The sequence below is a fragment of the Eublepharis macularius genome, chromosome 16 (assembly GCF_028583425.1).
Source record: "Eublepharis macularius isolate TG4126 chromosome 16, MPM_Emac_v1.0, whole genome shotgun sequence".
NCBI classification, from domain to species: Eukaryota; Metazoa; Chordata; class Lepidosauria; order Squamata; family Eublepharidae; genus Eublepharis; species Eublepharis macularius.
In genome coordinates, this window is record NC_072805.1 from 3,689,245 (window position 1) to 3,713,875 (window position 24,631).

The 24,631-nt window shown below is 45.0% G+C and overlaps 2 protein-coding genes across 2 annotated transcripts in view; both read right to left on the reverse strand.

Moving 5' to 3' along the window:
• EFCAB6 (EF-hand calcium binding domain 6) overlaps positions 1-381 on the reverse strand; it is a 213,855-nt gene extending 213,474 nt beyond the window's left edge. The window contains exon 1 of the mRNA XM_055000612.1: positions 240-381. Coding sequence (XP_054856587.1) covers positions 240-381 — 142 coding nt within the window. The remainder of the gene's footprint in view (positions 1-239) is intronic.
• Positions 382-18,745: 18,364 nt separating this feature from the next.
• Positions 18,746-24,631, reverse strand: part of SULT4A1 (sulfotransferase family 4A member 1) — a 45,394-nt gene continuing 39,508 nt past the window's right edge. Inside the window, exon 7 of the mRNA XM_055000729.1 lies at positions 18,746-18,858. Coding sequence (XP_054856704.1) covers positions 18,746-18,858 — 113 coding nt within the window. The remainder of the gene's footprint in view (positions 18,859-24,631) is intronic.

Below are 24,631 nucleotides of genomic sequence, written 5' to 3' on the forward strand. Positions count from 1 at the left end.
ACCTATCTCACAGGATTATCGTGAGGATAAAATGGAGGAATGAGTCAGCCAGTTTGGGTCCCCACTGGGCAGACAAGCAAAGTAATTTCTAATAAATAAAGGACGGGGGCTTGCACTTCCTCTCCCCACAGCATAACATCACACCCAAAGTGGCCCTCTGGAACTCTGCTCTATAGACGGACGTGCCCTGCTCTGCTGCTTTCAAAGTCTCTGATTTGAACAGTTATGCCAATACTTACTTGAGGTCAATTGGACAGAGCTTTGTCTGCTGCTACAGCTTGATGATTTGTCTGATGGAGCTTGGGGTCTTGAATTAAACACAATTCCGTGAGACGCCGGGCACAAACTACTGTGATCTAAAGCACTCACCACTCTGGACATGATTGCTACAAAAAGTAAAAAAGGAGAACAGTTCTGAGGGCACAGGAAAAAAACCTGAAGCCAGAAGAGCCTGGCTGTGTTGGTAAGCGACTGAATAAACAAACTGTGTTGGGTCTGTTTTGGCTTTTTTAAAGTGGAGGTAAGACTCACAGAATTTCATGTACCCAGTAGAGAAAACCTGAGTTGCGACCGACTATAATGAGAGGCCCTGGTCTGTGGCATCAACAAAACGTTAAAAAGTTTCTTATGTATAAAGCTATTCCACCCACCCACTAATTCTTATGAGATGGGCCAGTATAGTCGTCCCCATTTTATATACAAAGAAAGAGGAAGTGAGCAAAAGCTGAGAAACATGGGTGACTAATAATTACCAAGGAAGTCACAGCAGAGCTGAGATATCAACCAGGAACACTGTGGCTCACATTTCAAGCTTTTAACCACTATATTATACTCGCTGTCATGCCTACTCTTTTTATCCTCTATTATATACATTATACATCCTCTATTATATACATTTGCTATCGTAATGTATACAGATCAGTTAAGAACAAGAACTATACTCAGTTTTTCCATATTTGTGAGCTTGGACAATCTGACATATGATGTACAAATGGATAATGAAAGCCTGACTCTTAAGGCTGAACTACATGTTACGTCTGACCCACAGCTACGATGAGGACTTACAGCCAGAGGAGCTCCCCAGAGAGACCTGGGCCGAATCCACACTTACCCGGCACAGCGCTAAGCAGGCGGAGTGAGAGCGTCTTTCTGGCGCGTTTTATGACGCCATCGCACCACGAGAGCGGCATCATGGTGCGATGACATCATAAATCACGCCAGAAAGACACTCTCACTCCGCCTGCTTAACGCTGTGCCGGGTAAGTGTGGATTCGGCCCTGGTTTAGATGGGGACTGTGGCACAGGGAAAAGGGGCTCCTGCCGAAACAAAATGGTACTAATAAGGCTACACATGTAGCAGCTAACAGGGAAAACAGTATTCTCCGCCTCCTCTGATGGAGGGCATCTCAGGCCTGGAAAATGGCTCAGGGGAGAAAAGAAAGGAGAAGCCCCCTCTTCTTCACATGACCCCCTCTGACCAGGTCTCTAATCACACCAGTGACTCTGATGGGGAGGATTCAGAAGAGCCTGAGGAGCCGAGGCCAGGGGGCCAGGGAGGGCAGATCATGCTCCAGCCCGGCCAGAGGTCACCCTGCCAGAACAGGCAAGTGACCCCTCCCCGTTGCCGGCCCCTGAGATAAACACCAGGCCTCTGCCAGGCTGGACATGAACCCGCACCCTCTTCCACTCTGCAGGAAGAGCGGCAGCATAGGGCCCAGGCTGTGGTGGCACAGAAAAGGCGAAGTGCCAGGCTGGCTGCATGCCGCCTCCACACAGATCCAGAGCAGAATACTGAGAGTGGTAAAATCTCGTAGGATCCTGGCCAGGGCCAAACAGCCTCAAGAGCCTCAACACCTGCCAGCGGATGCAGCTGCACTAGGTAACTGCTCAGCCTATTTAGGCCGAGGCTTGAGAAGGCTGCATTGCTGGATCACCTGAGCACTGTGAACCAACTTTTTGCCTTCCTTTGGGGACTGAACAGGAGTTGGGGGGGGGGAAGTAACTGTGAATTTCCTGTATTTGTACAGGGGTTGGACTAGAGTGTGTCTGTCTCACACACCCCCACCCCCACCCCAAGCATCTTATTCTCCTGGCTTCACTCTTTTACGAACTGAAAAATGGCTGCAAGGGGGGGCTAAGTAAAATGGGCAGATGTTCAAAGCCCACCCTGAAGACCTTAAAGGGACAGAGCACTATTTCACTGGGGCTTTGCTAGCTGTAAAATTCTTTCATCTGACAGAAAGTCCCCAAATGTTCACGTTTTTCTTCTCCTCCTGCCTCTTTGGAAGAGAAGAAAGATTGGTAGCCCTGGCCAATGGCTTCTTCTGGATCCACTGGCTAATCAAGGTCTCAGAGGGAATTTTAAATTGGCCACTGCTGCCCAATGAACTAATGTACTGGTGTGGGTAGGCCAGGTGGGGCTGGGCACCGCCAGAGTGGAGGCAGGGCCCTGCCCCATTTGCCCTGCTGCTCAGCGGCCAGCAACATTCCTTCCCAAGGGTAGTTTCATATAGTCAGGCTGCAATCCTACCCATTAAGTGCATGAGACTTCTGAGGAAATACGAATATGATCAGGCAATTTCACAGGTTCAAGGCTGCAATCCTACACACAGTTATACAGGCAAAAGCCGTAGAAAAGACATAGGACACACTTCTAAGTAGAACACCAGGATTTGAGTCCAGTGGCATCTTACAGACTTGCTTGCCCAAGGTAAGTGCTGTGTGTGTGCGCCTGTGATTACAGCTAAAGTTTGGTATAGTGGTTAAGAGCATGGGACTCTAATCTGGAGAACCAAGTTTGATTCCCCCCTCCTCCACCTGAAGCTAGCTGGGTGACCTTGGGTCAGTCAACAGCTTCTAGGAGCTCTCTCAGCCCCACCAGCCTCACAGGGTGATTGTTGTGGGAATAATAACAACATATTTTGTAAACTCCTCTGAGTGGGTGTTGTTGTCCTGAAGAGCGGAATATAAATAGAATGTTATTATTTATATTAAACTACACGTTACAGCAGCCATGGGTACAACCTGTGGCTGATACCACTTTAATAACAACAACAACAACATTCGATTTATATACTGCCCTTCAGGACAACTTAATGACCACTCAGAGCGGTTTACAAAGTACGTGATTATTATTAGAGGAGAACTGAGCTATTTAAAAATTGCTGTGAGAGCCTATAGCATAGCAGGATCATGCAATCTTTTATGGAGGGAGGCTGGCAAAGGAGGGTTTTCTTTAGTCTCACAAACCGTATTGATAAAATATCAACAAAGTACTTTCTTCCACTTTACGTTTGATCTTGGCAAGATGGAAACATACAGGAGGAGTTGGACAGAGGGCGGGGTGAGTGGCAAAAGGATGCACATTGTTTAATCTGGAACTCTGAGGCAACCTGGTGCTGAATTCTAAATGTGTGGGGAAGCAGGAGACTTCAGCACATCTTGTCTTTTCTCAGCCTTACTACTTATTCAGCTGGATCAACCAGCTGCAGGGTGGGAAAGATCTTACGGCTGTGGTGTATATCCTGATAACATCTAGTTTAGATTACTGCAATGTGCTCCTTGTGGAGCTTCCCTTAAAGACTGTCTATAAATCACAATTTGCAATCCTAAACAGAATTGCTCCAGTCCAAGCCCACTGACATCAATGGTCTTAATTCTGTTTAGGATTGTACTGTTGATGTCCCTCATCCCTCCTAGCGTGCTCCTTGGCCTTGATTCAAAACCTGTCGGTATCAAGACTTGCATCTTTAGGTACACACTCAAAGAGTTTGATCTGGGACAACCAGAGGTTGTTCTGCTCTAGAGAGCCCACATGGTATAGTGGTTAGCGTCAGATTCGACTCTCAGCCTAACCCACCTCACAGGGCTGTTGTGAGGATAACATGGAGGAGAAGAGAATGACCACCCGGGTTCTCTACTGGAGAGAAAGGCAGGATATAAACGAAGTCAATAAACAAAGAGCAGTTGTGTGGGATTCAGTAAGGCCCCAATTTAAAGCTTGCACTGCGTGGTATTGCGCCTCAACGTGGGGATTCCTTCATATGAATGCTACTTATACGGGCGTTTCCTTAAAGAGCTTGGAAGAAAAAAGCCAACCGCGCCCCGAGAAGCAGCCGAAGGGTGTCCCCCACGCGGTGCAGGAGGAGTTCAGCGAGCTGCGGGTGGGGAACCCGCGCCCCGCTTGCCAAAAGGGCTTCGGGCGCGCCCTCCACCCCGCGGGCAGCTCGGGAGGCGCCGCCGGCCCCTTACCTGGCGGGCTTCGCGCGGCGCTCCGCGGGCGGGAGAGCGGCGGGCACGTTCACCCGCGCGCTTTCGGAATGGCGCGTTGCTAAGACGCGGTTGCCCTAGCAACGGAGAGCGCCTGCTGATTGGGCGGAACGCTCGGCAGCGCCCCAGCAACCGCAAGGGGAGGATAATTGGCTCTGGGCCCTGGGATGCTCCGCCGCCCGCTGGCCTCTCACCTGGGGAAGGCGCCGCGCGGGAAAGAGCGCCGGGGGGCGGGCCCAAGAGCCCCTGAACGACCGACTCGATTGCCAGGCTACGAGCAAAGCTGGAAATGGAGTTGGCCTTTCAGAGGCTCTTGGGCCCGGCTCAGTCTTCAGCTTCCCAGAAGCCCATTTGAGCTTACTTGTGAGTAAGCCTGCGATAGGATTGGAGTCAGCCTTAAAGGCGCCACACTGCAAGAGCGCCGCCCAAAGCGGGTGCATCGTCTCTCCGTCGATGCAGGAAGGAAGAGCAGCCCCAGAAAGGCACCGGGCGCCGCGGAATCCCAGCAGCGCCCCGGACGAGGCTCTTCGGAGCCGCCAAGGGGCAGGGAAGGCGGGCAGAGGCCACCGGGAGCCTGGAACGCATCATCAGCAGGAGCCGATTGTCTATCCACCGCCCAACGCGCCTTCGTTCAACGAGGTTTTTGCATTTCTTGTGTCCACAATTCCGGTGCAAGATCCAAGTTGCCTAAGATCTCAAAACGACGACGGTCTTTCTCTTTCTGTTCCACATTAGTATTATTATTCGCACACAAACCCCAAAAACGAAAGGGGTCGTGCATGAGCCGAATTTGCAGCCAAAGATGCTTTTAGTGGCATGTGTGAAAATACCTTAGATTTCTTTCGTTCGTGTACTGTCGATGATAATATACAACCTGCACCAATAGCATCTCGTACACCGTTTGCATTACATGAATAATCGTATGATACGCTAAGTAATAGTTCCCAAGGGGCAACCATGTTCGTCTGAAACAGGCAAACAAAATTTATTCAAAATTTATTTCAGCGCAAGCTTATTTCTTCAGAAATATCAAGTGTACAATCCCAGGTCTTGATTTTCGTCTAGGGAGGAGAGGCCACTGTAGAACAATATTCAATTTAATAGTCATAGATGCAGAGGAGTTAGCTGTGTTAGTCTGTAGTAGCAAAATCAAAAAGAGTCCAGTAACACGTTTAAGACTAAGCAACTTTATTGTAGCATAAGCTTTCGAGAATCACAGTTCTCTTCGTCAGATGCATGGAGGGCAAGAAGAAACTGGTCAGATACAGAGGAGGAGAGGGGAGGGAGGAGTAGATGCAAACCGTAGCTTCTGATATGGAGATCAGTTTGCTTCTGTTAAGGAAGTCAGCTGCTGAATTGGAATTCAAATGTAAATTTGACTCAGTCAGGCTGGGATTGAATAGAGACTATGAATGGTTATCTCATTATCAGAAGTAACTGACTTCCTTAACAGAAGCAAACTGATCTCCATATCAGAAGCTACTGTTTGCATCTACTCCTCCCTCCCCTCTCCACCTATATATCTGACCAGTTTCTTCTTGCCCTCCATGCATCTGACGAAGAGAACTGTGATTCTCGAAAGCTTATGCTACAATAAAGTTGCTTAGTCTTAAAGGTGCTACTGGACTCAATTTAATAGTGATGTTACTTTTTTAAAATCTTGAAAAACCTTCTGGTGAGTGCAGAAGAAACTACAATGCTTAACTAACTGGTGGGATCCACTGTCACAAAATATCGATGGCCGCTAGCTTAGGTGACTTTTGAAACAGACACCATCATTTTCAAAGGTAATCTATGAAATCTGCAGTGTAGTGGCTGAGCAAGTGTAGAGTTTTCATGAATGTAAACAGAAAAACAATGAAATGGGTGGTGGTGGTTTAAAACCTGGTTTTAAAAAACATTAATTCAGGGGTTGTGTTCTACTCCCATCTGCTGGAGAATTCTTAAAATTTCTTCTTCAAAACTGATCAAAATCAGATTCAGCTAGTTCATTAGCACACCATTTCAAGAGTCTGTATAATAAATGTCTATTGTGCTGCAGCAGCCACTTTGCCTACCCAGAACCATGGTGGTGGAAGCAGCCAGGTAGGAAAGACCCCCCCCATATATATATATATATATATATACACGATTCCAAGCACCTTACCTTCCATGTCACATGAGCAATGTGTTGCAGGGAACTCCGGGAAACCACCAGTAGAACACTGCAACCCTGGTCTTGTCAGAGTTGTGTAGTTTTAAGTGAAGTTCCTTTATCCCACACTTTCACCTGTTGTGGCACCATTTTACAAAGGTCCTTCAATCAATTATGAACTGCCTAAAATTCCTCATTTCCACTGCTATGACATCAAAGCTTGATGATGCCACCACAGTTGGGTCAGGCCACCGCCATCTTACCTTTTTTACCTCCAGATTTTATTTCGATACTGCAGTTGCTTTGGCCCTTTTGACCCGACCATGACTAAGGATGGAGGCAAATATCATGCACAGAACATGGTTTTATTAAATAAGCAAGCAAACATAAGCATAGTAAATATTCTAAACAGTACTAAAAATACAAAAATAACATTTATTAAAAGCAGTTTTCACTCACACATATATGGGAAGAAGTGCTGTTAAACCACAACATTTGACACAATTTGCCAACAGCTGCAAAAGATGAGCCAACTGAAACATTAAATTGTCCCTCATCCTTAACGATTTAGGCTGGCCAGTCCACAAGTTCTCTCTCATTCCCAAACCCAAAACTTCAAAAGAGGAAGCCACCAGCTTCTTCTGCCCTAATCCTCCCTGATCCTGAGTTGTCTCAGATTGTTACTTAGAGTTGCATTGTTCCTATAGAAGCAGAGATTACAAGACAAACAAAGCAGCTGTCACACATGGCTCCCGCATATCTGCCGTGAATGGGTATGAGTTCTGCCTCTGGCTTCTGAGAGTGTGGGAAGTTCTTTATTGCTCCATGCCAGGGGGTTATCTTACAAATGTCACAAATGTTTACTTTCTCTTTCCCGCTCCACAGAGCTAGTGTCCTTGACAGTCAGGTGAAGCTGGCTCATGGGGCGCTCCTTCTGAGAACCAGAGATAAGTTCATCTTTCTCACTGTCTGCTCTAAAACAATGTCTCACTACAACCCTCCCCGCTCTTAATGGTCCTCTTTCCCTTGGCCCGAAGATTCCCTATAACTAACATTGCCAGCCCCACATACGTCACTTCTGCCCGTTTTCAGCTGTCGATGCACCTTGTAGTGAATGGATCTCTAATAACTTCAACTGGAACACCTTTGTGTTAGCTGTGGAGAACTTGGGGACCCAACTGCCAGGGACTGACAGCAGCTGCAGACCCTTCCTTCTCTGTTCCAGGGAATAAGAAATTGTTACGTATGCAGGGACTTTTTCAGTTTTGAGTAAGGGTAGTTAATGTGATCAAAAATGGCTACTATGGAGGGGAACTGACCTCCCTACATATAAAATTCTCAACTAAAATGTTTAGCAGTGTGGGTTGGAAAGTTCCTTTTATAGTGGCCAAGAAAACATTCACATAACAGTGTAATTTTCTGCACTTATTAATATTTATACAATTAAAATAAATTGTGGATGGGGGCCTTCGTTGCTATCTAAGTAGAAAGAAGCTGTCAGCTGTGGTGGTCAAACAGAAAAACCCCAAATCCCAGAACACAATCCACAGAATAAATAAATAAAAGCTATTATGTATGTTGGCTGTGTCCTTCGTTACCATCTGCAAGTCTATGTGGGACTAGTGACTGTTATTGGAAAATCCAGTTGAAGTCAATACTAGGGAGTCCATAAGCCTTTGTATAATGGTTTCGGAGGGGTAACAGATGGGTATTATAGATGTGGCCGGTAGTAGGAGAGTTTCCCTGTCAGAGACTGGGGAAGGGTAACTATTCCAGCTTCCTGTTCCTCTTTCCAAGGGCTCTTCTTCTATTTATTTTCACTTCTCATAGCAAGCGCCCCTGTCCCTCCCCCTTCTTTCCTGTTGTGAGGAAAAGTTCTCAAGCACATTTCTGTAATGAAGACAAAGAGCCAAGCTGTTGCCATTTAAACTGACAAAAGCTGATTTAAACTGTAGCTGCTGGTGGTTCTTCCTGCTAACCACGTCAATCCCATCACCCTCTCCCGGCAAACATCACCTTTAGCACTCCTTGAAGCCAGCTGGAGAAATGGTGGAGTCAAGAGTGAAGGAAAGAGGGAGTCAAGAGTGAAAGACAGGCAGAGGAAGGGAAAGAAAAGGATGTGAAAAGTGACAAAGGGAAATAAAAATGGAGAGAGTGAGAATCCAGTCAAGAAGGACAATGAGAAGAAAACTTTAACAGAGATAAGGAAGCTGTGTTGAAAGGGTCAAGAAGCAGGGAGGCCTGTGGGTGCCATTCAACACCCCCGGGGAGCCCCTTTGCAAATGATGCCCTCCTGTTTTTGTCTTGTTCTTCCTCCACCTGTGGTACTGAGCAGGAATCTGTGTATGTCATAAAGCACCACAAAAGGAGAGAGGGTTAGATGAAAGGTTTTGAAAAAAGAGGGAGAAACCGTTTCACTTCCTGCCTCATTGCAGATTTTAAGTCATTGTAGTCATTGCTTGACTACAGTGGTCCAAGCAATGGTCACCTCTAGGCTGGACTACTGTAACGCGCTCTACGCTGGGCTTCCCCATGGGCCTGATCCGGCGGTTACAGCTGGTGCAGAATGCGGCGGCGCAGGTCATCGCTGGAGCACCGGTGTGGGAGCATATTACACCGGTGCTACGCCAGCTGCATTGGCTGCCAGTGGAGTACCGAATCAGGTTCAAGGTTTTGGTGCTAACCTATAAAGCCCTACGTGGACTGGGACTGACATATCTGCGGGACTGTCTCTCTCCATATGAGCCCCGGAGGACTCTCCGCTCAGGTGGGAAACATCTTTTAAGGGTCCCTAGGGAGGCCCGCCTGGCGTCGACCAGGGCCAGGGCCCTTTTGGTCCTGGCCCCGGCCTGGTGGAATGCTCTGTCTTATGAGACTAGGGCCCGGCAGGATTTGCTTGCATTTTGCCAGGCCTGTAAAACGGAGCTATTCCGCCAAGCATATGGCTGACGCCAGGCGGTGCCCCCCCCCCCGTGGAGGGGGGTTTAAACCATCTCGCCCATATGTGAATGCAGATGCTGCGGTCCACACTTAATACTGCATGTATTGCTCTGGAAGAACCACTGTGCGGAACATCAAATTTAAACTATGTGCTGCTTTCTAAATGATTTTTAATTGTTTATATGTAAATATATGACATTTTTATATGCTTGTATAGCTATAATTTAATGGATTAGATGTAGTGTTTTTAAAGTTTTAACTGTATTTGATACTTGTAAATTTTGTTATCCACCCTGAGCCTGTGAAAGCGGGGAGGGCGGAATATAAATGAAAGAAAGAAAGAAAGAAAGAAAGAAAGAAAGAAAGAAAGAAAGAAAGAAAGAAAGAAAGAAAGAAAGAAAGAAAGAAAGAAAGAAAGAAAGAAAGAAAGAAAGAAAGAAAGAAAGAAAGAAAGAATGCATTTCTGACCTCTGCAGTGCAAAACGGCAGCAGCAGAGGTCTTCTGGGGAGTTGGGTTAAATAGAGGTGACAAGAAATGGATTCTAGGGCTAATAAATTAACAAATAATCGTCAGGTCCATATAGGTCCCTGAGGATTAACAAAATCTACAAATTGTCACTGAAATCTAACTCATCAGAAGAAACTAGTACACGTAACATCAGGTTATAAAAATAGATACAGATGGTGGCAACCAAGAAATTACAGGCCAGTTATCCTGACATCTTTTCTAGATAAATTGGTAAAAGGTTAGGGTTATGAAGCACAGAGGGGGACAAGCCCTATTGAGACAATTAACATGGCTTATACAAAGAGAAGTCCTTCCTCACCAAACTTTTCGGGTCTTTTGAGAAGGTTAACAAGTATGGATAAAGGTCATCCAGTAGACATTGTGTACTTGAGCTTCCAACAAGCCTCACCAAAGGCTACTGAGTCAACCTAATAGTCATGGGATAAGAGAATAGATCCTCTTGAGAATTAGAAATGGTTAAATTAAAGGAAGTAGATAATAGGACAGTTGTTGCAATGGGGAGAAGTAACTGGTGGAGTCTCCAAGGGATCTGTGTTAGGACTGGTGCTATTTAATTTAGAAATTGTTTGGGATTGTGGGTGAGCAGGACAGTGGCCTAGGTTGCAGGTGACACCAAATTATTAAGGATGATGAGGACCAGAGTGGATTATGAAGAGCTCCTATTCTGAAAAAGGAGATGCCAAAGACTGCAGCAATTATCGGATCATGTATAAACAAGCAAAGATGCTCAAAATTCTACAGCAAAGATTCTTACCATATACGAAAAGAGAAATGCCAGATGATAAAACTGGATTTAAAAAAAGAAGCACTAGAAATCATATCACAAATTTACAACGTGGATCATGAAAAGCTATGGATGGTGTTAAAAGACATCACATTACTGACAAAAAACAGTGAAGAGAAACAACTACTGATGCAGGTTTAAGGAGAAAGTGCCAAGATTACAGTTGAACATCAAGAGGACAAAAGTAATGACTAATGAGGAATTACAGAAGTTTAACAGATAAGAAATAAAAATGTTTACAGATTTTCTATTCCTAGGCTCAACTATCAACCAAAAGGGAGACTGCAACCACGAAATCAGGAGATTGACACTTGGAAGGGCAGCCATGAAGGAACTAGAAAAGATCTTTAAGGACAAGGATGTGTTGCTGGGGACCAAGATCAAGTTAATTCATACTAAGATTGGAGAAGAGCAAATGTTATCCCAATCTTTAAGAAAGGGAAGAAGGATGACCTGGGAAACTACAGGCCGGTCAGTCTGACATTTGTTACTGGGAAGATATTAGAGCAGATTTTAAAGGGATCTTTAAGCATCTGAAGGACCACTTAGTGATCCGGAGAAGTTAACATGGGTTTGTCCCCAACTGATATTGTCAGACCAACCTGGTTTCCTTCTTTGATCGAGTGACGAGCTTACTGGATCATGGGAACTCTGTCAACGTGATTTACCTGGATTTCAGTTAAGCTTTTGATAAGGTTCCCCATGAGATTCTAATGGGTAAACTGGAAGACTGCGGACTGGACTATAGGACCGTTCAGTGGATAGGGAACTGGTTAGAGGATCGCACCCAAAGAGTGGTGGTCAATGGCGTTTCATCAGATTGGAGGGAGGTGTCCAGTGGGGTGCCACAGGGTTCGGTTTTGGGTTCAGTACTTTTCAATATTTTTATCAATGATCTGGATGAAGGGGTAAATGGGCTACACATTAAATTTGCTGATAATAACAAATTGGGAGGAGTGGCAAACACCCAAGAAGATAGAGTTAAAATTCAACAAGACCTGAATACTCTGGAGAAGTGGATGGTTGTGAACAGGATGCAATTCAACATAGATAAGTGCACTGTATTACAGCTGGGCCACAAAAATGTGAAGCACAAATACAGGATGGGGGATACACTTCTGGGTGGTAGTGTATGCAAAAGAGATCTTGTAGCAAGAGTGGACTGTAAACTAAATATGAGCAGTCAGTGTGATGTGGTGGCAAAAAAGGCAAACTCAGTCTTGGGTTGTATCGAAAGGGCCATTGCATCGAAATCACAGGAGGTCATAGTCCCTCGCTACATTGCCTTGGTCAGGCCGCCCCTGGAGTACTGTGTGCAGTTCTGGAGGCCTCACTTCAAAAAGGGACAAAATTGAGAGGGTGCAGAAGAGAGCGACGAGAATGATCAGGGGTCTGGAGACTGAGCCCTACGAGGAAAGGCTGATGGCCTTGAGAATGTTTCGTTTGGAGAAGAGGAGATTGAGGGGGGACATGATTGCTCTCATTAAATATTTAAAAGGCTGTCATTTGGAGGAGGGCAGAGCTGTTCCAGTTGGCAGCAGAGGATAGAACTTAAAGCAACGGGCTTAAATTACATGCGGAAAGGTATCGTCTGCATACTAGGACAAACTTTTTCACAGAGTAGTTCAAAGGTGGAATCAGATGCCTAGGAAGGTGAGCTCCCCTTCACTGGCAGTTTTCAAGAAGTGGCTGGATGAATAATTGTCAGAGATGCTTTAGGCTCATCCTGCATTGGGGAGGAGGTTGGACTAGAAGGTCTGTATGGCCCCTTCCAACTCCGTGATTCTATGAATTCATGGTAATTCCATATTACTATGTATGAATGTGAAAGTAGGACAATGAAGAAAGCTGACAGGCAGAAAAAAGGTTCATTTGAAATGTGGTGCTGGAGGAGAGTTTTGTGGATACCACAGACAGCCCAAAAGACAAATAAGTGGGTTCTAGATCCAATCAAGCCTGAATTCTCCCCAGAAGATAAAATGACAAAACTGAGGCTATCATACTTTAGTCACATCATGAAAACACAAGATTCACTAGATAAGACAATAATGCTAGGAAAGGTTGAGGACAGTAGGAAAAGACGACGACGGAACGTGAGATGGATTGACTCAGTGACGGAAGCCACAGCCTTCAGTTTGCAAGACCTGAGCAAGGCTTTCAACGATAGGACATTTGGGAGGTTATTAATTCATAGGGTCACTATGCAGTAGCACAATGGTTAAGTTGGGCTGTGAATCAGCACTCTACTGGTTTGACTCCCACTACTGCCATGAGCTCAGTAGGTTGCCTTGGGTAAGCCAGCTCCCCAGCCGTATTGTGGGGGAAATAGTAACACTGACTTTGTTCATCACTTTGAGTGGGGCACTAATCTGTCTAGAAGAGCAGTTATTATTAAGCATAGTTATTATTATAAGTTAGAAGTGACGTGATGGCATGTAACACATACACAAGTAAGGAATTGGAGAACAAGAATCAATCGACGGTTGACAGTGGCAGAAAGTGAGTAACCAGGTCCTGCAGCTATCAGTATTGGGACCAATCCCAAGGTCATAGCTTGATTTTATGATTGCTGGTGCAAAAATACACCACGGTAAAACAGGGTATTCTCTTTGTAGCATTTATAGATTTAAAACAAGCTTTTGATTCAATCACAAGAGAGCAACTTTGGAATAAATGGGGGAAATTCTCAATAAATAAAAGGCTACTATGGCTAATCCACAATTTTCTAACTCCTCGAGTTCGAATGGTAATTTTAAAACAGCTTGCTCAAGAAATCCCTCCCCCAAAAGGGAGTTAGGAAAGGAGGCTTATTGGCCCCTCGATTGTTCGACCTATATTTAAATGATCTAGCTATTGTTTTAGCTCCCCATTCATCACACCCTCCTTCTTTAGAAAATCAAAAAATAGCATTAACGCTATACGCGGACAATACCCTTCCCTTTCTGCAGTAGGACTTTGTGAATTACTAAGGCCTTCTGTGAATATTGTCTAAATGAAGGACTATTTATAAACACCCAGAAATCTAAAGTCATGATCCAAAATAAAAAAATATTTCTGAATATAAATGGCAAGTTAACGGAAAGATTTTTAAGCAGGGGCTGCATTGGCCATCTGTCTGCAATGCCGGTTCTGTGACTCGGGATGAACTTGGGCAGATCGTGAGAGAGAGGACAGGGCGGGGGGGGGCACTGCTCAGCTCTCCTGCTCCTTTCTTCTGGGCTGATCGCCACTTTGGGGTCAGGAAGAAATTTTCCTCCCGGCCGGATTGCCAATGATCCTGGAGGTTTTTCCCCTTCCTCTGGGCATTGAGCAGCTGGGGGAGTCTTTGGGGGAGCTGGAGGGGAGCTGTTGATTTCCTGCATTGTTCCAGCAGTTGGACTAGATGACCCTTGGGAACCCTTCCAGCTCGGTGATTGTATGAGGTCTCAATATCATGGCCTGAAATGTCTGCTTGTTGCTCTCACCTCTGCTTTAAAAATGGTAATAATATCCAGCCTGCTGATGAGTTCTAGAGTCACAAATGCTAAAGCTCGCATATAGCTTTCTGCCATGTTGGTTTGTCCCAATAAAAAAGGTATTACATGGGTTGTGGTTGAAGTCCTAAGGCTGTTTTCCCAGGAATAATTCTCTACTGCATGATATGGCTCTTATTTCTAAATAGACCTGATTAGAATTGCTGTGCTTTGGATTTTGCTTTTGGACTAACAGTGGAAAATGGCTTTTTTCACTGCATTTAGCTAAATGTAGCCTAAGACAATCCTATGTATGTACATCTATGTTTACTCAGAAGTAAGTCTCACTGAGTCCAATTCAACAAGGAGAGGGATAAGACAAAGAAGCCTGCTGCTGCATCACACTGACAGAACCCATGAAAGTCCAGGTGATCCCTCACTGAAAATCTGATCTTAATGAGGACATCCAAGAATCGCCTTTTTTGCCCCCTCACAAAGACTCAACTTTTACTTTAACCAGTCAGCTTTATCCAGAACAAATACAGTGCAAACCAACCAGCCAGCCATTCAACAACAAGAACCATTCTGGGTAAGCTTTTCATCATATCAAGACAAGAGATTGGCCAAACTCCTGGGCTAAAACCAGTAAAATGGGCAGGAAAGGACAGGGACAGCAGTCTAGTTTTGCTGTGCTCCCTCCCCGAGGATCTGCCATAGGTCTCTCATAAAAATTTGCTTCTGATGAGGGCATTATACCAATTATTTTTTGTTCCCTTCGCTCGCCCCAAGAGAGAGAGTTAGAATTGCTCGGCTGTTATTCGGAATTCAAGGCGGTGTAAGTGGTCCTCTCCTTTTCCCTTTATCCAAACAACAATCCTGTGAGGTAGGTTAGTCTGAGAGACTGTGACAGGGTCCCCAGTAAACCTGACAGTGGAACTTGCCCCCCTTTATTCCCCGTCTGACGCTCTAACTGATGCACCGCAGAGCTGGCAGCACTACGAGCCTTGACCCCACTTACCTTTGCAGCAGCCCACCAACTCTTAGCGCAGGCCTTTCTTTCTGGGCCTTCCTGTAAGTGAAAGTGGGCTCACAGGCCAGCTCCCCAGCGCCCCGTCAGGCAGGCCTGCGACCCCCCGCCTGCCATACTCCGTGATGTCTTTTACTCTGGGGGATGGGCGGGGGGGTAGTTTGTAGTTCTGCTGTTCTCTGCTTTCTCTGCCATTTCTATCCTGCACTCTGCTGTCTTATCCATAGGTGTGGGGGTGGGTGGAGCTGGAGGCGCCTGGGAAGCAGCCGCCCGACCTTGGAGCCTCGGTGCTTGCATCTCTCCCCCCTTCCAGCTTTGCCGCCAGAAACCGTGCGCCAAGACTAATGGACTTCTGCTCTAAAAAGGGGGAGGAGAGAGGAGGGTATAACTAGCCCGCCGGGCCTTGCTCTGATGATATTCCTGGCAATGGCTTTGTACTGAGCTCTAATGGTGGAAATCTCTTAATAAAGACCTTTAACGCATCCAGCCTGGTCTGATGAAGTGAAGCAGCCGAGGAGAATCCCCGGGCAGAGCCTGGCACTCCCTCTTCACCCACTCGCCCTCCCACTGCTCTGCCTTGCCCTGCCCAGGTAGATCCTGCTTCTGTTTCCAGAGCCAGCAGTGGTTCACAACTCCTTTCCTTCTTGGTGGGGCTAGTGGTTTGGGGTCAAAAAAATAAACAGTGGTGTTGAAAGATGATTTTTAATGACAGATTTTAAGACCCAACTCATTTCTAGGAGTGAAGGGCAACCCCATTATTTATGGAGTATCATCCTCTCAGAAATCATGCAAATAATACAGTTGTGATAATGAGAAGCTCCTATATTTATCTACTGTAGTGTGTAGATTTACAATTACTTGTGCACATTTTTCCATGCTATAAAAGTAACAGCTCTATTCCTGAGATCATTTGAGAGCATCGGTTTAACCTCTAACCTATTTCCCTCAGAAACAAACTGATATTTGGTTGACTGAAATATTTAGATTCTCACTGAAAAGCTTATATAAAGTATTTGAAATAATTAAACAGAAGCAAAAAAGATGTATAGTCCTAACTGCATATATAATAATAGTTTATGCTTACATAATGCATTAATAAAAACCACAAATTCTTTATATGTTTCTTAGCATACTGTTGCTCATTGTGGAAGGACAAGACCAGAACTGTTATATTTTCTATAATCCACGTGGATTCTGTTCGGGAGCAATGCACGGGGAAGTTCTCCTGCTCTTCCAATGAATGGGAGTGATCCAAAAACATGGTCCATTGAAAGTCTGAAACGCCTTCCCTATGACGAGAGACTAAAGCTTAGAACTTTTTAGTTTAGAACCAGAAAGGAATGGAAACTAGAAACTTATGCCCACTTTCCAGGGAGTATTCCACATTGAAAAACCTGTGGCTTACTTGTAAGTAAAGAGCCTAAAAGGTTGAAATCATATAAATTTTTCTATGATTTCCATCTTAGGAGTGATCCTTCCCACCTGAAGAACTGCCTCCTCCCAGCTTGCCAGGTAAGGTCTGCTTTGCAAGCCCTGCTCATGGCGCCCCCACCATCAGAGGTGAGGTGGGTGGCAGCCAGAGACAGGGTTTTTTCATTCCTGGCAATCTGTCTGTAGAATGCCTTTCCCCTAGAGGCTCTCCTGGCACCTATGCTACTTTATTTGAGGCACTAGGCCAGGGGTCCCCAACCCTTTTGAACTTGCAGGCACCTTGCAGGAATTCTACACTGTGGTGGGTGCAGCCACAAAATGGCTGCTGGAGGAGGTGGATCCAGCCACAAAATGGCTGCTACAGCTTACCTTCAGTCACACAGTGAAGATTCTTGTGCTGTGGAAGCAGCTTTTGCCAAAGCAATATATTTAAAAAATCTGCACAGCCAATCAAATCTCCAATAGTCAATCAGAAGACATGGCCCCACCCACTTTCAAAAAATACTTGACGGGCCCCGGGAAAGATGTCGTGAGGCACAATGGGACCCACGGCACCACAGTGGGGACCTCCACACTAGACCTAAACAATTCCGCTCAGCCAGGCTTTTAATTAAGGAGTTGGTTTTTTTAACACTATGGGCCAAGCTACACATGACGAATGACACTTGAACGGCAAGTGGATTGAGCGGAGGGCAAGTGAACAGGGAGAAATACACTTGCCATTCAAGTGTCATTCGTCATGTGTAGCTTGGCCCTATGTTAGTATAGAAACTTTTATCTTAAGCTGCCTGTTGTTTATTTTTAGGATCTATGTTTTTATTTTGAGCTAGTTTTGTTTTAAAATGTGGGGTTTTAATTCATATCTTTTAATGTTCTGTTTTTAGTGTTTTTATTTTGCAAGTTGCCTTAGGCAGGTTCCTGGAGGGCATTAAAATGTTACAAATAAATGAATGAATGAATGAATAGGAATGTGTTATGAGTAGGCACATGATAGACGTTCATAAAATTATGAACAGTGTGGAGAAACAATGGTTGTTGGGGGTTTTCCGGGCTGTATTGCCGTGGTCTTGGCATTGTAGTTCCTGACGTTTCGCCAGCAGCTGTGGCTGGCATCTTCAGAGGTGTAGCACCAAAAGACAGAGATCTCTCAGTGTCACAGTGTGGAGAAGATGTTGGCAGGTCATTTATATCTACTCAGGAAGGTGGGTCTGGGCTGAGTCATCCTGTAAGAGTTTCCCAGTCGTGACACTGAGAGATCTCTGTCTTCTGGTGCTACACCTCTGAAGATGCCAGCCACAGCTGCTGGCGAAACGTCAGGAACTACAATGCCAAGACCACGGCAATACAGCCCGGAAAACCCCCAACAACCATCGTTCTCCGGCCGTGAAAGCCTTCGACAATACAGTGTGGAGAAACACTTTACAGTTTGAGGTCATCCAAAAAACTCAACAGGCAGTACCAGAAAAAATACTTCTAATTCTGAACCTCGTCCTCAGCATCTGGATCAAAGAATCTACCCAATAGGTCCAGCTGAGGCTGGGGAGATGTCCAAAAAGTAATCCATACTATAAGTAAACATATACAATTTTAAATGGAAACCTTTAGACGCCCCTAAAACTGGAAGTGCACACGCTGCAACTTAAATTTTTTTGCTTGTCAGCATAACTGCATAACAGTGTAAAAGAAAAACAAGGCGCACCTGAGGAGAGGGAGAGAAAGAATGGCAGGAAGAGCCTGGGAGAGGGAAGGAAGTGGCCATGAACCTGAGGGGAAGAAAGGGATAGTGACCGCAGCAGACATCGCATAACTGTGGGATCCATTGCAATAAGATGTGATTGCCATGACATTCGATGGTCTTTAAAAAGGATTCAACAAATTTATGGAGGACGGGTATATCAGTAGCTATTACTCAAGACAGCCACCATGAACTCCAGAGTGGGGAGCAGCAACAGGGAGGAATAACACCCTACTTCTCTGCATGTAAGCTTCATGGAGACAAAGGACCTTTGGTTCAACCCATCAGGTCTCTTCTTACATTCTGAACTTCCCCGTGCATTGTGCCCTTTATTTTTAAAGTCTTGACACATATAACAAGTACAGTGTTGTGTCTAGCAAGTGATAAATGAATGCAGAAAGTACTTCTGTCTAGAATCTTAGTATTATAGACATGCATGGTTTTTTATAAATAAAAGTCAAACGTGAGGTCACACTTTCCCATCTTTTGCTTGTAAACTAAATCAAATTTCTCATTCATGGAAACAGTGAAGATGTCTTTCCACAGCCCAACTCGTCCTGAAATAAATAGATAGGACATAAATTAGAGTGAGGATGCTATAAGTAAAAGTGTTATGTTTCATACTGTGAGGTATTGTACAATCACTGACAAATTGCTGACCTACAGCTACTATCATTCATGAAAATATAAGACAAGAAACAAATCAAATGTCTACTACAATAGGCAGAATCCATCTTACTTTGCAGTGATGCACACTGTACCCTCTTCATGAGGTCTATCAAAGCCCACCAATCCCATCTAACAATGGATAGTTTAGCCTCTAGTAACTACCCACTGTTAGTGGGGATTGGTGGGCTTTGTTCAAAAGGCATCACTGCCTTCAGGTTCAGAGAGGAAAGGTTATAATGCCATGAGTAAAACGGCTGAACCACGAGCAGCGTTTGCCTGAAGGGCTCAACAGACTTTACTTGGAAACTGGAACACGAAAAGAACGTTTAACTTCATGCCCATTAACATTTAAGGCCACCCTTTTTCAACCACTCTTTTATTTTATTTTTATTTAACTCCCTTCCCTCTTCTCATTCACCCCCACCCCTTTTTGGAATGTAAAACATTAACTGTACAACCAAACAAAGTCTGGAAAATATTAAACAAGAAGTACATTTTTAAAAAGATGGGTGACTCCCCGAAAGTCAAATTTTGCCCCCTTTCAATTGTGTCCCACATTGCAACTTGTTAATTCCCCCCCCCCCGAGAGTTCAGTGGGGGCTGCTGCAATCTGTTCCAGCCACTGTCTGCTTATCTCCAACCTTTTACTTCCTTTCTATGTGTTACACCAGAATGATGTACAAGACCATGTTTAGATTCTGGTCCTCACTGAAGAATCACTGCTGTTTGCTATTCTACAAATAGGTAGAATGGTAGGTGGGCTATTATGTATCTTCTTTGTTAAAAAACCAAGATTGGCTGGAAGGAAGATGGCAATTTCCATTTTCTGTTAGTAGTTTATAATTCAAAGAAGAACTGAGATGGTTTTGAGATTTTGGGCTGCATCAAAAAAAGTAATGTCCAGATCACATGAGGTGATGGTATCGTTTTGCTCTCGTTAGACCTCACTTGGGAGTCCCGTGTTCCGTTTGGGGCACCACAGTTTAAAAAGGATGCTGACAAGCTGGAACATGTCCAGAGGAGGACAACAACGATGGAGAGAGGTCTGGAGACCACGTCCTATGAGGAAAGGTCGAAGGAGCTTGGTATGTTTAGCCTGGAGAGGAGATGACTGAGAGGTGATATCATAGCCCTCTTCAAGGATTTGAAGGGCCGTCACGTAGAGGATGGAACAGAGTTGTTTTCTGTTGCCCCAGACAGTTGGACCCGAAACAACAGGTTGCATTGAAATCAAAAGCGTTCTTGGCTAGCCATTAGGAAGATCTTCTGGGCATAACGGTTCTTCAATGGAACAGGAGTCCTTGGGAAATGGTAGGCTCTCCTTTGGAGGTTTTTAAGAGGCAGCCAGATGGCCATCTGATAGCAATGCTGATTCTATAACTCAGTATGCATTTTGGAAGATTAGGAGAGGCAGGGCATGAAAAGATGAGTCGGTGGTAGGCTCGCATTGCCCTTTCTTAGATACCCAGGGTAACATCAACCACCACTTTGGGGTCACGAAGGAATACTAAATTGTAATCTGTCTTTCTCACAGTTTGCAAACTGAGGAGGAAGCAAAGACAAATCTCTACTAACTTGTATGTGTTCCTCTCCAACTAGCAGCAGAAGAAAAACTGAGGGGATGGGGCACCACCTCTCCCAGAGCGTGGGCTGTTTGGGTGGGAAACATCTGCACAGGCACTCTGGGAGGAAGGCACCCCCTTTACTGACTTAAAGCTGCACAATCCTATCAATTGGCAGGCCTGCACATGCGCAATCCCATGTGTGCTCGCACAGAAGACTGAAAACAAACTTGCATATTCTGAGGCCGCACACCTCTCCAGCACCAGGAGACAATATCTGGGGAGGCCCTGGTCTCTGTGCCCTATCTCCTGGCGATCCAGGACAACTGGCTAGCCACTGTGTGAGACAGAATACTGGGCTCCTCTGATGCAGCACAGGGCCTTTTTTGTTCTTAAAAACAGGCCTGTTGTGCAATCTGCTCTTGGCCTATCAACTGCATTACAGTAACAATGCTCTGCTACTGCTCTTTGCCCTGTGCTCCACCTCACTCTATCCTAGACCCTCAACCTCCCTGTCTGAGAGCCAAGCTACAAGTGATGCCTTACACAGGTTGGACACTTGTCAGCTTACCTCAAGTTTTGATGGGAAATGTAGGCGTCCTGGTTTTACAGCTTGGCTCTCCATTACAGCTGCAAGACCAGGATGCCTATATTTCCCTTCAAAACTTGAGGGAAGCTGACAAGTGTCCAACCTGTGTCAGGTGTCACTTGTAGCTTGGCTCTGAGACCCTTCTTTCTGCCAATGGCTCATTAACATTGTCTGGGGGCAGCAGGGGTAGAAGGAACACAATTTTTAAAGCCTGATTCTGTATTTCTCTGGTAGAGCACCATCTCTGCCATAAATGAAGTACAGTACACATATTAAAAATGTAGTAAGAACATCCTTTCGTCTGGTGATGGTAAATTATGGGACTAGTTCCATGAGCCCATATATGTTTGTAAAGTCTCCTGAGGTTCAGATCTTAAGGCTTCAGTAGAATATAAGAGCTTGAGGAAAGGAGATAGAGCTTGTTACTGAATGGCATATTCAAGGCAGTATTTTCTCTCCTGTATTTTCACTGAAATCAATGAGCTTAGACTGGAATAACTCTGCTTAGACTTTCACTGTAATTTTGTCTGCCTTTCAATTACACCCTCCTCCAAAAGAGGGATACCGACATTGGGAAAAGGGGAGGTGATGGTATGAACTGTAAAATATGGGAGAAAGCTGGGGATAAGCTTCGTTTTAAAAAAAATCTGCACCACCTGACTTCGTGAACAGCAGGATTTGAGTCCAGTGGAACCCTCGAGACCAACAAGGTTTTCACGATATGAGCTTTCAAGAGTCAGCACTGATGAAGGGAGCAGTGACTCTCAAAAGCTCAAACCCTGAAAATCTTGTTGGTCTCTAAGGTGCCACTGGACTCAAATGCTGCTGTTTCATTGGCTACCCATCAGTTACTGTGCTCCGTTCAAGGTATTAGTTATTACGTACAAAGCTCTTCGTGGCTTTGGTCCGGCATACCTACGGGACCGCCTCCCTCCCTATGTTCCTCCACGGCAGCTTCGCTCATCTGAACAGGGCCTCCTAGAGATGCCAGGCTGTGCACAGGTGAAATCATCAGCAGCCCGTATAGGGGCTTTCTCTGTGGTGGCCCCTATCCTGTGGAATGACCTGCCTGAGGAAGTCAGAAGAGCCCCCACTCTCCTAGCTTTTTGTAAACGATGCAAAACTGAACTATTCAAAAAGGCTTTTTACTCAAATGGGAAGGCTGTATTGTAGGAAGATGCTTCGCTAATGAATTACGGACCATAGACTTCATCACTATATTGCCTTACACATTACCTGCTGCTTTAAATATGTACTCCTATGTACCACCAGTGCTCCATGTTGTCTAATGTTAGTCTTAGAACTGATTATGTTCTGCTTCAGTGTTTTCTCCACTCTGTACTGGATTCTTGCTAATACTATGTCTTTTAAACTTGTATCTATTTACCCTATGGTATTGTTTATGAAATGTCCTTGATACTGTATTGAAATGTACTTGATACTAATTGTACTAATTTCATACTGTGTAATCCGCCTTGAGTCTCAGTGAGAAAGGTGGACTATAAATGACATAAATAAATAAATAAATAAATAAAACCTGACTTCTAGTTTCTTACCCTGAAACTCAATACCTTGGCCTAGAATTCCTTAGTAGGAAGCTAAACACCTGAAATTTAGGGTCAAGTTCAAGCAACTCCAGTACCAACTAAGGCTTTTGAGCTTTTGGTTATTAGGGCATTTCCCCCCAAATGAAAACCAGGGGTTTCTTAAAAGCAGACTGGAGATACCAGAAGGACAACGGTCCCAAGACAAAACTTAAGTGTCTATTGGCCATACTCAATTTAATTTTTTACTTGTCTCCCCAATGGTGATCCAAAGCAGTGTACATTGTTTTCTCCTCCATTTTATCCTCACAACAATCCTGTGAGGTTGGCTGATTGCATGGAGTGGCTGAGGTCACCCAGCAAGCTTCCATAGCAGAGCTGGGATTCAAACCTGGGTCTCTCAGATCCTACTCCGACACGTGACCACTACACCACACTGAGTCAACCCTGGCACGTGCCTAGAAAAAACATTCCAGTCTGTCTGGCATGAACTATACGAACATGTCTGCTGTTTCAGGTTGCAGTGAACTGTGGGCCCGGAAGCACATCTCCATTGCAATTTCCCCATTTTGTTACATTTCTACTCGTGTAGCTCTACTAGGCCTTAGGATGTTTTTTTTTAATTAGCTTAACAGAGAATTTTGCCCTGTGAGGAAGAAGGGATTAGTCCTTCTCTTCCTGCCCAGGGCTCTAGGGAAGTCAAAATGCACTTGGCACTGCTGGACGCTTCCCCAACCAGGCTGGTGCCACTCTTGGTTTAGACAGAAACATTCTCCCCACACACAATAATCCTGTCTCCTCACTGAGTATTGCTGCTATCTGGCACCACTTCTCAGGACATGCATCTCATGGTCCCAGCCTGAGGAAGCGTGACAACTCTCAAGTGATACAGGCCTGCCCTTGGAATGCGTTCAAGGCACCGTGTCACGCATGCAGTAGATGGACGAGAGAGAGCGGGCCTGCACAGCCTAGCTGTGCTGCAGAACAAAGCTGCCCCTGTGCTCTCCTGCCCATGCCTACTCCTCACCTCAACAGACCAGAAGCAGAGGGATCCTGGGCACAGCAGGCCACGGATAACCCTCGCTGCACACAGGAGAGGGAGCTTTGCCCCTGGGCCAGACTTGCACCCCACTTACCAAAAAGGCTGGAGGCCCCTTGAGCTATGCAGGGTGGGATTTTTGCTGGTTTCTGTTTTTCAACCATAGGAATACAGTTGGTCAAGAAGTCACCCACCTGGATGCATGAACTGATTCATGACACAGGCTTGGAACAAATGTAAGGAACTTAAGCAGAGAATTCTCTTCTGAGTAATGAGCTAAAATTGGGAAATGAAGGAGAACCAACATAAAGCAAATAATAAGATAAATGTAATGGAAAAATTAAATATAATTACAAATCAAGTTCTTTACTGTCTTTGCACAGAATTTTAAATCACAATTAAAAAAAAAAGAAAAAACATATGTTACATTTAAGTTGTCGTTTGGAGAAAAACAAATGTTAAAACACAGAAAGCAAACAAATGAATACAAAAAAGAAGAAATGTTTATAAAAAGCAGGCCCTGAAAACCAAGACACATTTGATCAGGTGTTTGGGGAGAAAACGTCTATGCCAGATGGGGTTAATTGGGGAATGAATCATCCAGGGTTCCCATCGAAAGAGAAATGACTTTTGGTGCTGAAGTGGAGGAAAAAAGTGACAAGGTGCAAAAAAAGAAGACAGCATATCATGTCAGACTATGGATGTCAGGTTATGGCAGATAGATCCCTGGATCACTTCAGCATAACACATGTCCTTGGCTAAAAAGTTTGCACACTAGACAGACAAGATACTGAGTAATGCAACACTCCAGACACTCAAGGTCATTCTAAGCAATATCAATAGTAAAAGATTGTCTGCAGCTGCCGGCTATTCTGGGAGACAGAGGAAACGAAAGTGGTTTGCAAGTTAAGGAATGTACTTATCAGA